General features: G+C 37.7%; 1 protein-coding gene across 1 annotated transcript; it reads right to left on the reverse strand.

Annotated features, from left to right (window-relative positions):
• Window positions 1-3,191: 3,191 nt before the first annotated feature.
• LOC141631256 (uncharacterized) lies at window positions 3,192-4,595 on the reverse strand. The gene is made up of 2 exons (XM_074443953.1): window positions 4,100-4,595; window positions 3,192-3,802 (listed from the first exon to the last, which is right to left on the reverse strand). The coding sequence occupies exons 1-2, from the start codon at window positions 4,593-4,595 to the stop codon at window positions 3,192-3,194; spliced, it is 1,107 nt and encodes a 368-aa protein (XP_074300054.1).
• Between the last annotated feature and the right edge of the window lie 9,143 nt (window positions 4,596-13,738).

Here is a 13,738-nt window from a genome sequence, read left to right on the forward strand (position 1 = left end):
ATGGAATATCAATTTATGTTGGAATCACTATTTCACACCCATAGACCAAGGAGTACGGGGTTTGGCTTGTGGTTGTTTTAGGCGTAGTTCGGTCAGACTAGAGGACCAAGGGGAGTTCTTCAGCCCATCTGCCTTTTCTTCTTTTTAGCTTTTTCTTCAGGAAACTAATTATTACTTTGTTACTGGATTCCGCCTGACCGTTGGCTTTTGGGTAGCCTGGTGTGGATGTTACCAGGTTGATATTCCATTGTCCATAGAAAGCTGCTATTCTTTTTCCCACGAACTGCGTGCCATTGTCACAAACTATTTCTGAAGGTATCCAATATCTACATATTATGTTGCGTTTTATGATTGATATGACATCCTTTTATTTGACTTATCTATATGAATCTGCTTCTATCCATTTGGAAAAGTAGTCAGTCATTGCTAACATGAAGACTTTCTGTCCAGGTGCTTGAGGCAATTTGCCTACTATGTCCATATCCCATTTCATGAACGGCCAGGGGGCAGAGATTGAATGTAGTTCTTCGGATGGCTGATGGATGTATGGTCCATGAATTTGACAGCCTTTGCATTTAGAGCTGAATTCCAGGCAGTCGGCCCTCAGTGTAGGCCAAAGGTAGCCTATCTTGAGTACCTTGCTTGCTAGACTTCTGCCACCTTTATGATTGCCACAGTGTCCTTCATGGATTTCTGATAGTATCTGTTCAGCTTCTTGTGGTTCCAGGCATCTGAGGTACGGTCCAGCCTGTGATCTCTTAAAAAGCACATTATTAATAATGATGTGTGAAGCAGCTTTGATTTTAAGTGCTTTGGCATCCTATTTGTTCAGGGGTAAAATTCCATGTTGGAGCCAATCGTAATAAGGTTTTGTCCATGAATTAGCAACATATATTGGAAAGGTTTCATCTTGTTTATTTATTGCAGGTTCCAATAAATGTATAATGGGGATCTTATCAAAATCAGGGGGACTGAAATTAGATCCTAGGCCGGCTAGGGCGTCGGCCTGGGTATTCAAGTCCCTGGGTATTTGATCAATATTAAAATTGCGAAATTTACATTTTAAATTTTGCACAACTTCTAGGTAGAGCATCAATTTTGAGTCTTTTGCAGTATAAACTCCATTTACTTGATTTGAAATGAGGAGGGAATCGGTACGTACCTTTAGATTTTGTACACCAAGGTCAATACATACCATTAACCCAGCTATTAGGGCTTCATATTCAGCTTTATTATTTGTAGCTTCTAATGCACAACTTATAGCATGTACTATCTTATCCCCCTGTGGCGATTTTAGTACTACATCCAGACCAATGCCCCTCATATTAGCTGCACCATCGACAAACAAGGTCCATTCTAGGTTTGTCTGCTCGTTGGTCAGTCTATTTACTTCTTTAATTAGGTCAGGATCAAGGGTAGGACTGAAATCAGCCACAAAATCTGCTAATACCTGCGACTTAATTGCTGTCTTGGGTTCAAAGGTTATGTTATAGGTGCTACGCTGGACTGACCATTTGCACATTCGTCCGGACAGTTCAGGTTTTATAAGGACAGACTTAATAGGTAGGTTGGTCCTAACTATTATAGGGTGGCTTTCAAAATAAGGTCTTAATTTAGTGCAACTCATAATTAAAGCCAAAACATACTTTTCAAGTAAACCATACCCCATTTCTGCATCTAGTAGACTTTTACTTATGTAGTAAACAGGGTGTTGTTGTCCGTCCATTTCTTTGACCAGGACTGCACTGACCGCAGTCTCTGTGACTGATAGATATACCGTCAGGGGTTCATCCTTAACTGGCTTGGCCAGCAAAGGAGGTGAGGATAGATATGCTTTCAGGTCTTCAAAGGCTGACTGGTGGTCAGGAGTCCACTGGAAGTCTTTGTTTTTCCTGAACGGTTTATAAAATGACTTGCACCTCTCCGATGACCTGGAAATGAATCTATTCAGGGCGGCTTCTCTTCCTGTCAATTTTTGTATATCCTTGACACTTTTTGGTGGTTCCAGCTCTAGGATAGCTTTGATCTATTTAGGACTGGCTTTGATCCCTCTTTTTGTCACCAAATAGCCCAAGAACTGGCCTGCTGAGACTCCGAAGTTGCACTTGTACGGATTTAACTTCATGTTGAATTTTTCCAGTATTTGGAATGCCACTTCCAGGTCTTTGACATGGTCCTCTGCTTTCTTTGATTTAACCACCATGTCATCAATGTAGACTTCCATGGTGTCTCCAATTTTATCTTTAAACATCATGTTGACTAGCCTTTGGTAGGTTGCCCCTGCATTTTTCAATCCAAAAGGCATGGCAATATAGCAATACACTCCTCTTTCGGTAATGAAGGTTGTACTCTCCTGGTCCGGAGGGTGCATTTTTATTTGATTGAATCCACTTGAGGCATCCATGAATGTTACATCTCGTGGCCTGTGGTGGCGTCTACCATTGCATCAATATGTGGCAGGGGGAATGGATCCTTTGGACAGGCTTTGTTTAGATTAGTATAGTCCACACAGACTCTCCATTTGCCATTCTTCTTTTGGACGACTACCGCATTGGCTAGCCAGTTAGGGTACATCACTTCCCTGATCATTCCCATGTCTAGTAGCTTGTCGACTTCTTGGTTGATGATCTTATTTCTTTCTGCAGCAAATTTTCTTCTTTTTTGCTGTACATGCTTAAACGACTTGTCAATATTTAACTTATGAGTTATAATGTCAGCATCTATACCAGTCATGTCAAAATGTGACCAAGCAAAATAAGACATCCTAGTTTTAAGAAAGCTGACCAGATTGGGTCTGACCGAGTCAGGTGCATCGGATCCCACAAGTACTTTCCTGTCAGGATAGTCTTGGTCTAGGATGACCTCTCCTGTCTCCATCTATGATTGAGCTATATATTCACTCCTGACATGCGACTTTAATTGCTATGCAAGGGACTTACCTGACTTTGAAGGTTTCAAAGCCAGAGTATAACATTCCTGAGCTGCTTTCTATTCTCCTCTAATGGTGGTTATCCCTCATTCAGTTGGTATCTTTACACACTGGTAATATGTTGATGGGATGGCTTTGACGGTGTGGATCCAAGGTCTGCCCAAGATTACGTTGTACGAGGATAGGCAATCCAGGACTCCGAATCTTTCATAGGAGGCTACTCCTTCTACATAAGTTGGCAAGTTGATTTATCCCAGGGTACTCATTGTTTCTCCGCTGAACCGACCAGGACACTGGACTTCTTGGTGATTTTTTCTTCATCTATTTTCATAGCTTTAAGGACGTCTAGCATCACTAAGTTAATTGAGCTGCCTCCGTCTATTAGGATCCTTGACACCTTAGTTGTACCAATTTGTATAGTAATCACTAGGCTGTCATGGTGCAGATCTGGTACTCCCTGCAAGTTCGAGTCATTAAAAGTAACAGCAGGTAATGATTTAGATCTAAAAGGAGATTGAAGTTTTGACTCCCTGGCAACTCTCTTGGCGGCTGAACTAGTCAAGCCACAGATTTTTGAGCCTTCGTTTATGAATTTGAATTCGTAGATGGGGGGAGGAGGAGGAGGATCCCTGCTGTTCCCTGGATCTCTTTTGGCTGATCCTTCATCTTTGCCTCTAGGTTGCTGGATCAGATCTTTCAGGTAGCCTTTCTTTAGGAGGAACGCCACTTGTTTCCTGAGCTGAATACATTCTTCTGTGGTATGTCCAATGTCCTGGTAGAAGTCACACCATCTTGAAGGGTCCTTCCTGGGATTGTCTAATTTTTTGGGCCATCTGACTGTGTCTCCCAAGTTCTCAAGGCGTTTGATTAACCCTGCAGTATTTATAGAGAAGTTATATTCAGGAGTAGTTGGTAGGCTAGAAAGGTTACCTTTGCATTCCTGTGCCATATTGACTTCAGACCGGTCAGGCCTAGAATAAGGTGCTGATCTGGGGTTGCTTCCTTTGTGGTAGGAACTTTTTCTGTTGGTGTGGCCATAGCTTTGCTTTCCTCCGGATGAGTTTGTCTTGAAGTTGAGATCTTCTTCCAGTCTGACATGCTCTAGAACAATAGACTGAATGGTAGCAAAGGTCGGGCAGGCCTTCTTGGTGAGATCTGCATAGATGTCACTGTCAAGCAAGACTCCCTGGCTGAGTGCTTCCACCGCCGTTTCCTCGTCACATCTGGGGATGGCCACCTTTTCTTTGACAAATCTAGCCAGGAATTCTTTGATGGTCTCGTCTGGGAGCTGCTTCACTCTGAACAGGTTGCTAGGTCTTTTTGCCATATCCTTGCTGCTTGCAAACTGTTGGTTGAAGGCATTGACTAGATCTGTGAAGTTTTTGATGCTTCCATTTGGGAGATTGATGAACCACTGCAATGCTGCTCCGATCAGGGTTGTGCGAAAGCCTTTACACATGCAAACCTGCCTGAGTTCACTGGGTACCAAGGCTGCTAGCATCTTCTGCTTGAATATGGCAACATGGTTTTGTGGATCTGAGGTCCCATCATAAGTTTTCATAGATGGAACGGTGAATTTCTTGGGGAGGTCAATCTTTGCAATCTCATCCGCAAAAGGTGAGTCAGCAAAGCTATTAGCTTCCACTTCTGCTACAGGATCTGGCATTCCGGGTATATTCTATATCTTGTTGTGGAGTTTCTGGATTTCCTGAAGCATGACCATCATTATTACTACAGCAGTCTTGTCTGATCCATTATCAGGGGTGGTGTGTGGATCAGAGGAGACATCCTTCTTAGGAGTTCCAAAACTAGAGAAGTCAATCTGCTTGATGATGGATGAGAATGGAGTTCCAGGCTCAAATCTGGTTTTAGAGCCTGAAGCCTGATTTTCCAACTTCTTCTTCAGGCTGGATTCTGATTCTTTGAGTCTAGTGATCTCAGCTTCCGCCTGGGCCACCTTTTCTTGTATTGTTTCCAGTTCCTTGATTTTAGCCAAGGCAGCGGCTAGTGGTTATTCTGGGGTGAGTGCAACCATTTTCTTGCGAAAATATTGAATGAAAAATGATGAAATTTTTTGAGGATTAATGAACTATATGCCCCACGGTGGGCGCCAATTGTTTTAGCAAGATTTTCCCTGGAAAGATCCTGTGACACCCTTAAATTTAGCCTTAAATAAACACGTAAATCTACGGAAAAACTGACAGGATATGTTTGTAATTGGTTCAACTAGGCAAAACCTGTAATTTTTAAAATTTTTCCTAAACCATTCACAAACATCTCCAATCTAAGAGTGCCAATACCTGCAAAAGCTAATAAACCAATTTACATAGCTATGCTAAAGACAAGGAATTATAATGATACAAACCAAAATAAAAGAGGGAGACATATGTCCCTTCAAAATATATACATAACCAAAAGTTAAAAGGTTTACTACTAAAGATAGCCAAACTAGGTCCAAGGTTCCTTATGCTCACTAGCTCGTCTGTGACCCCATCTAAATCTTCAACCTGTCAATCGCATTTTATACAAACACGAAAGCCACAATTCAGTGGGGAGTAACTTCGAGTCCTCCCAGCCACGAAACGTCATATTTAATGTAACATGTAATGAAACATGTAAACAACATGATAAGTAATCTAATTTCCAAGTATTCTAACATATGAATACTAAACTGACCAATTTAAACTATCATGTGAAACATATAACAAGTAGTAATCCAAACTTTATCAATCAGAATCCGCTTACATCTCACCTATTACAGTTCATAAACTCACCATACAAGAAAGGCCAATATATCAAAGACAGGCATAAGTTCTTAGCACCGTCAATAGTCACTCTGTAACTCGAGTCTATACCACGAGGTAGGGAAGGTAATCGAACCGGTATCTTGGCTCAGCGGTTAATATTAATAAAACATGGCCAAGACACAACACAACCCTAGCCTAAAATCTGCGCAGACCTAGACATGCGGATACACACCACCGCACCCAAGACCCACAATTTTTCTAAAACAAAGTGAGTACCCTAAGGAGTCCACCAAAGGGTTGGCTAGTACTTAAGCTGACCACTTACTATCAAAATAAGTAACGAGGTCATGCCCCAACTTGGATATAAATCCACTAGTCAGGAACACAAAGGCTATTAAGCAGTGAACATATACTCGTCAAAGACTATAAAGACCTATCTATGATGAAGGCCGAAATACTCACCTAGGACCTAGTCCCAGCTAGTCCCAGCTTGAATACTTTAGCCCACACCACACAAGACAAGAAAGACACCCACTTAACCATAAGAGGGCAAAGAGTCTAACTTACCAACATAAATGCTAACATTCTATCATGTGAAAGGCTGTATAAATGTCTATTCAGCAGACAATCCAACAGTATCCTCAATAAGTATTCAATACCAATTTCCAATTCTAATAATATTAACCATATTAAACGTTTCGGGGAATCTAGGGCCGTTTCTACAATATAAGAAGCTACTTAACTCAACTAACTACACATGTGAAATAAAAATATAATAAATGGCCTAAAACAAGAAAAAGGTCGATTATCTAATTCATTCAAAATTTCATCCAACCGAATTTTTACCCGCAACCCCATCTGCGGCAGTGCGGGTTAAATTGCGGTGACCAATCACTCAATTGATGACATCGAATCGATCAAAGGGACTAAGGCTCAGTTTTCGGCACAATCATCAAAACATTACAATTAGCACTATAAAATTCATTTTGAGCCTATTCATTACAATTTTATTTTATAATCTATCCTAACATGTGCAACTACTAATATAAACTTAATTTTTACCATTAACATAATTTTTACTACTAATATGATTCAATTCAAAAGTATACTCATATGTGACTTATACTAACTATAACATTAATGAACCCGAAATGACAAATATTGCATGAAAAACCGCGAAACAAGCGACGGACCAACCCGGGCCAAGCACGGGCCTGTTTCACTGCTGTGAACAGTACCGCGGGTCTGTGAACAGTAACTTTTCTATAAATTTTTCGGTAAAACGACGCCAAACACTCATACGGACTCCGAATTGAGTGATTCAAGTGGCTAAACCACCTAATTTTTCGACGCCGTTCAATCTGTCATATTTTTGGAAACATTGGAAAATGTCTCGGTCCGGTACTGACACGTTCCAGCCAACCCGCGGATTTGTCCCATCAAATAATTACTCATCCAAATTTGTTCTAAACAATAACATACAAATGGTTAACTTAAACTAACAAAAGACAAGCATTAGACATGCATGCAACCCATTTTAATCATGTGAAAATTTACTACTCAAACAAAAATCACAAAAACATACAAAAAGCAAAGAATGTGACGATTATTCGTCGAGTAACTCGAAATATGTTACCTTAAGCTAGAAAATGAGCAATTAGCACCTTAAAACCCAAACCCTAACAAGCAACTAGCCACTATCTTCGACAATATACGAGTCCCCAAACTCGTCCTCCAAATCTTCACCTAAATAAAACAATAAAACACAAAAATAAGCATAAAAACCGAAATTGTGCCAAATTCGTCTTAAAACAAAATCAAGAAAACTGAAATTAAAACATACTAGGTTGTAGATCTCGACGAGGGGATTCCGGAAATATAAATTTCGTGAAAATCCGATAAGAAATGAAGAAATTATGATGAAATTAAGCTTTGATTTTGTATAAAATGGTGTTTGGTTTTTGGAAAGATGTTGATGAAGATGAACATAAGAAAAAAATCAGAAAAAGAAAGGAAGGGGGAGAGGTGTCCGCGGGAAAGGGAGAAAGGAAAGGAGGGAGACGGGTTTAAGTCGGGATTTTACGAGTCGGTTTCGGCTCGTTTCGATAATAATTAGAACCGCTTGTCAAACGCAAATTCCGACAAGACCAAAGTTCTTAAACACGAGATTACAAGAAAATTGAATACTCATACGACCCATTTCCAAAATCGTTTACACAATTTTCAAAAGAGTTGTCATTTTTCCCCGATATGCCCTTATTTCGAAATAAAAGGTTTTTACACGGTTTAAACTATTTTTAAACATTTCAAAACTATCAAAATAAATACTTTTCTTCAAAATATAATAAAATTATATTTCTTTAAATTATTATTACTTCAAATACATTAATATTAAATTTTACTTGATTAATAAATTACTTCCGAAATATATTAACGGTCCAAAATTACGGGGCGTTACAGATCCGGCCTACTTGATATGTGATCAGGGTATCTAGTTCTATAAATTATAAGTAGAAATTTCAAAGGGAAATAAAAAAGAATAGGGAATAAGTAATGTTGTTGTATTTCTTATGTAGGCTGAATACAAATGTTGTGTGTAAACTTGAGTACAAGAGAAAAAGTAGTGAGTAATCTATAAAATATAATGAATAATCAATGAATACTTTACAATTGTTTGATGATGCTATTTATATCTCTCAAATGCTAACGTTGGATGCTGCTCAACGTCTCTCTTGGCCGTTGGTAGCTGTTTGCTAAAAAATAGGGCACATTCCCTATTAATCCGCTTGACTTAGTCTTCTTCAACAAACATTGGTCTGTTGTGTTATGAATGATCTAATGTGTGAGAATAGGATGCTTTTTGGAGTTGGACTAGGTCTTCCATGAAAGTAGGACATGAGAATTTCCCTTCTTGTAACCGTTATGTTGCTTGTCAATTCAATCCGGCTTGTTTAAGAGCTCTGCCAGGCTGTTCTATGCTTTCCTTTCTTGGCAGCAGACTTTTCTTTCAAGGTTCAACAGGTTACCTGCCCTGGAATATATTTTAATTGTCAAATAGTAGTCACTTTTGTCCGGACCTTGGTTGCCCCACTCAGCTTAATTATGCCAGGCTAGACTGAGGTCGGTCCAGGCTAAATTGGGCTCAACACTCATTTCATCTCTTTTTTAATTTTTGGGGAATCATTTCGCTCCCTCCTCTCGCCACTTGTTTATTTTACTTTTTACTCTTACACATTTCATTTATTTTCTTTTTTTTAGGGGGAAGCACGCACTCCCGTCGTCCGTCGCGCGTCGAGTCATTTTTGCTCACTATGGGGCACTTTGTTTTTTATATATACTTTAATTTCTAAATTTTAGACTTGGTCAAGTTGCATTTTATGTCGTTTAGGCCAATTTTAATTCGCTACATGTGTTTTGCTTGCGATTTATACGTGAATTTCGGCAGCATGACGTCGTAAACTGTCGATATGCCAAACGTGTTTCCAAGCTAACCTGCGGGTACGATAGAGTTTACACCCTGCAGCAGCAAAAGGCTCGCAGGCCATCATATATACACAGCAAAATGTAAATATATACTGAAGGAATAGTAGATCTATATACTCAACATATTCATATATGTTTTATTTTAATTTGTCATAAAATTAAATGGTGGATCTTATGCATGCAAACTAAAATAGATAAGTGAAGAAATTATTTTCTCACCAATTAAATTTCGGTCATATTGGGCACCAACAAGATCTTCTTCTTGTTAGTTCTTGAGCTTTCCATTAATGGATGAACATTCTTGACTTCAAATTAGAAGCCCTCCAATTAGTTGCACCCAAGACAATCCCTTAAACCCACAAATAAACATGTACTAGATGTTTGTAATGTAGTTTACCTTAAAATCTATTACTAATACTCATATACTACTTTTAGTATTATTAGTGTTTGATTTAAACAAATTAGATTCACAAAAATGTATTTTGTGAAGAACAAGAGAGAGAAAGGAGGTTTTTCATAAAAATGTAAGAATGAATAATTAGAGGAAAAATCCTCTCTTATTTTTCTCACCAAAAACCGGTGGCCTCATCATGTAGTGGACCATTTTATTTTTCTTTTTGTCTTCACAAGACAAAAGGTGTAAGTCTTTTTGCATTGTCATGTCACTATCAAGCATTTTAGACAAATGCATAAGACAAATGGAAAAAGACAAAAACTTCTTATTTCCCATCCATTTTCGGTTTTTGAAGTGTAATGTGGAGTCCATTTATTTTTGTCAATTGTACAATTATATGTCATGTGACATGTGACATGTCTTATGTCATGTTTTAATTTAAAATGCATATTTAACAAATTAAATATCATTTACAAATTAAATAAATCATATTTAACAAATTGACTAGTAATATAAAATTACTTTCTCATAAAATGGTCATTCAATTACTAGTTAGTATAATTCACAATATCTTGTAATTATAACTAACTTATCATTCTCATCTCGCGTGTTTCGCAAACACCGATTAATTTTAGTAATATAACTTCTTAAATTACTAAATAAAATCTCATTTAATCACATTATAACAAGATGTCATTCTCTCTCTTATAATAATAATTTGTTCAATTTTAAGGAATTAATTAATCTGTATCGGTATACAACTAATTAATCTTTTTCAATTAAGGGAATCGTCCTTTAGGTGTGACCTCAAGGGATCAACTGATCACCACCGTCGCACGACAGTAATGTCAAACTCTAGCCAGCCAATCATTACTGATATGTGTGGACCAGTTGACTATATATGTAATGTATCATCCCTTTCGTATTCTTGGTATGAGATTTAATAATGATATTTTAAATCATGTGATCGCACTATTGTTGAGGACACATTTCCCAACAATCTCCCACTTGTCCTCGACAAGTGTGCGTCGCCAATTCTCTTGTCCTATTACTATCCCCCACTCAATGCAAGGTGTCTTTCGGGTCGTACTTGCAAGTAATCATATCGAGAGTGGTTTCCTTGATCCGGAGAATAACTGATTGACCGGAATTTATCCACCATGGATACCTTCCGAGCGTGGCCACGCATTTCCAGTTCATTACGCCTCGAGTGGCCCTGAGATATTGTTTTAACTCTGACAAGGGGGTGGACAATTCCTATCGCACTCATTCCCTTCGACTAGCCACATCCATCATAACCCAAAATATGCCCATTTGACCCCATTTACGAAGGCCGTAGTAACACAAATCAAAGTTAATCTGAAACTGTGCCATCTTAGGCGAACAGTCTTTAGTCAAAAGAATTGACTCATTAGAATACTATAGTAGCTCTCGCCACGACCAGGCTATATAAATTTGCCAGAACTCTATAAGCGGTCACTGCCCGACAAAGTGTTCCTAACAGTCTGCCTATGTGATCGACTAGTCATCTCGCATGACTCTATGGCACTTGAACTTGCCACCAATCGCATCACACTCTAGTCACTTCGAGACGTCACCTCATACAAGTGACTATGGGCGAATACAATGTTAATCCGTGTTCACTTTAACGGGGTTCAATGTTGTCTCTACAACCCATTTGGATGTAACAAAGTATAAAAGGAGTTTTTAAAGTAAAACTCGAACGACAAATGCGATTATCACATATGAATAGTCAATGCCTGATTACTATTTCATGTTCTATAATCTAATCTGTTCTTGTACGTAGTTGTTCATTTCAATTCAATTGAAATGACATGACTCATCATGTTTAGCCTTTGAGAAGGCTTTGGTTAGTAGGTTTTATCAACTTCTTGTACCTTACTCAACCTTACTACATACTTGTTTTCCTTTGTAATATACACATTTGCATCACAAAACTTTCTGAGTACGTGTCGATATCCTATCGAGACATAGGTCCTCTAGCCTAAGAATAGCTCCCACTGTTTTTACAGTGTGCGGGACTCATCCTCTTGCACATCTCATGATTGCAAGTGTACTCAATTTCCGTTATAAATATCTCTAATTGTTCTTTATTGCCTAGAACGATTCTAGAAAATCTACTTCTTAATTAACATAGCCACAATGGTATCTTAACCATCTTAATGTGTTTTGATTATGGTTTTGTCGGAAACCATGCGCAATCTCAATTGTCAATTGTCACTTGTGTAATACCCTTACACAAAATTGCATTATAAACACTTTGCTTTACTTCCTTAATGCTTCTGCAAGCACTTAAGGGTAATCTTTATGGCTTACTTGGTAAAGATTACTTAAATTCGATTTTGAAAACAATTCATCATACTCAAAGTATATGAAGTGTTATACATCATTACTCATTTAATTGATACGGCAGCGGAAGCAAATGGAATCAATCAAATATGTTCAATTTAATTGAACTAGTCATGAATCTTATCAACATAAGACTTCTTATTGACGCTAATATCATGTAGATTTATCTTCATAAATCTGGATATTAAAGATGTATTATATTACTCCAAAAGTCTTAAATCATTCTCAATGATCAATATGTCATCCACATATCGGACTAAATAATATTTCCGTAACTCCCACTAAACTCCATGTATAAACACAACTTCTCGACTTATCGAGAAAAGTTTTATAACATGATCAAAACATTGATTCCAACTCATTGATGTCCTACTTAAGACCATCTCTTAAGTTGCACATTATCTTAGGATTGCAAGAATCTATAAAACTCATGACATGTATTGAATACATTCCTTCTTTTGAAGAAGTGGGTTTTAGATTCACATGCTGTATGCGTATCCTCATAATGAAACACAATCCCTAAGAAGATCCAAATAGACTTAAGCATTTCAATTAGTGCAAAACACTTTGCCACCAATCAAGCTTTGAAATCTCTCTTTATTAGTGCAAAACCCTTTGTCACTAATCAAGCCTTTTTATTTCGGATTTTCATGGCTCTAAGCCTTGTATTGAGTTGTGACTTAAACACTCTCATGTCTTATGTAAGTCATATGTTCATTACTTTCTAGAAGTAATCAACTTGAATCAAACGATTTCTTTTGTAAGTTATAAGCTCTTTACTTTCTTAAAAGTAGCATGAATTCATCATCTTTAACAAGTGACGAATTTAACCTTCTAGGTTTTGAAGAAACAATGTCTTACACAAAACGTCTCATGTAGCCAAGAAAGACCAGTTTCTTGCGACATAACATTCTCTGTGGCATTCTTTGTGGCTCTTGAATAATTTCTCCCACTCTGTCTTCTAAAATAAACTTGTATTTTAGAAAGACAACTTCACGAGCCGCAAACCCGTCGTACTCGAAAAATGAGCATTTGTTTCTTGTGAAAACTTACAAACACGGTACCCTTACCATTTCATATCTCATATGATTCGATTTAGTGGAAAAATAATTTAGACAAAAATGATAAAATCCCCAAAAGGATCAAGTAACTCAAAGTAACTTGATTGAAGTCCAAACCATATCGAATAGCGTTTGATTTCTTATCCAACCACACATTATTCCATAATGCGTGCTAAGAGAGATTAACTTGTGATACTATATCACATTTCCTTTGGCTTATATCAAAGTCATCACTATGATAATCCCATCACGACTAAATCGTGATTCCTTGAACTCTTTAAACTTCTTCAAAGATTTTTCTATTTACCTTATTAAGTGAACACATTAGCGTCAACTTAAATCGTTGGTAAAAGAAAATGATTAACCTATTTTGGATCAATGATTTAAAACCTCGATCTCCTTTTCAACCAAAAGGCACGAGATATCTTGCTTTGAATACAAGATACGCATATACCATTAACAATCTAATGGTTTCAAGAGTACTCGATAACTCTTTGCGTTCATCATTCCAAAATTCAAGGTTTAATCTTGGGTTACCAATTTGAGTCTGCATCATCTTCATGATATATCATTCTAGTTTGGTTTAGAATATAATCACCTTGATAATGGGCTAGCCATACATCAAATCGTGGTGTATAGGGTCACAAAAGTGAAAACCTCTTTTGTATCTTACCAAGTTTATATTCTTATTTAGAGTTTATGCACTTAATAGTCGCAATTAAGTACAACTATAAATCCAAAAACTAGATTGAGT

Source organism: Silene latifolia, chromosome Y (genome assembly GCF_048544455.1).
Source record: "Silene latifolia isolate original U9 population chromosome Y, ASM4854445v1, whole genome shotgun sequence".
Lineage (NCBI taxonomy): Eukaryota > Viridiplantae > Streptophyta > Magnoliopsida > Caryophyllales > Caryophyllaceae > Silene > Silene latifolia.

What these genes read in the sequence shown, in the direction of transcription:
- LOC141631256 (XM_074443953.1), bottom strand. Translation starts at nt 4,595, where the DNA reads ATGCCAGATCCTGTAGCAGAAGTGGAAGCTAATAGCTTTGCTGACTCA. An exon ending in CCAGGGAGTCTTGCTTGACA is followed by an intron (nt 3,803 to 4,099) that starts GTGACATCTATG and finishes TAAATACTGCAG; the next exon opens with GGTTAATCAAACGCCTTGAG.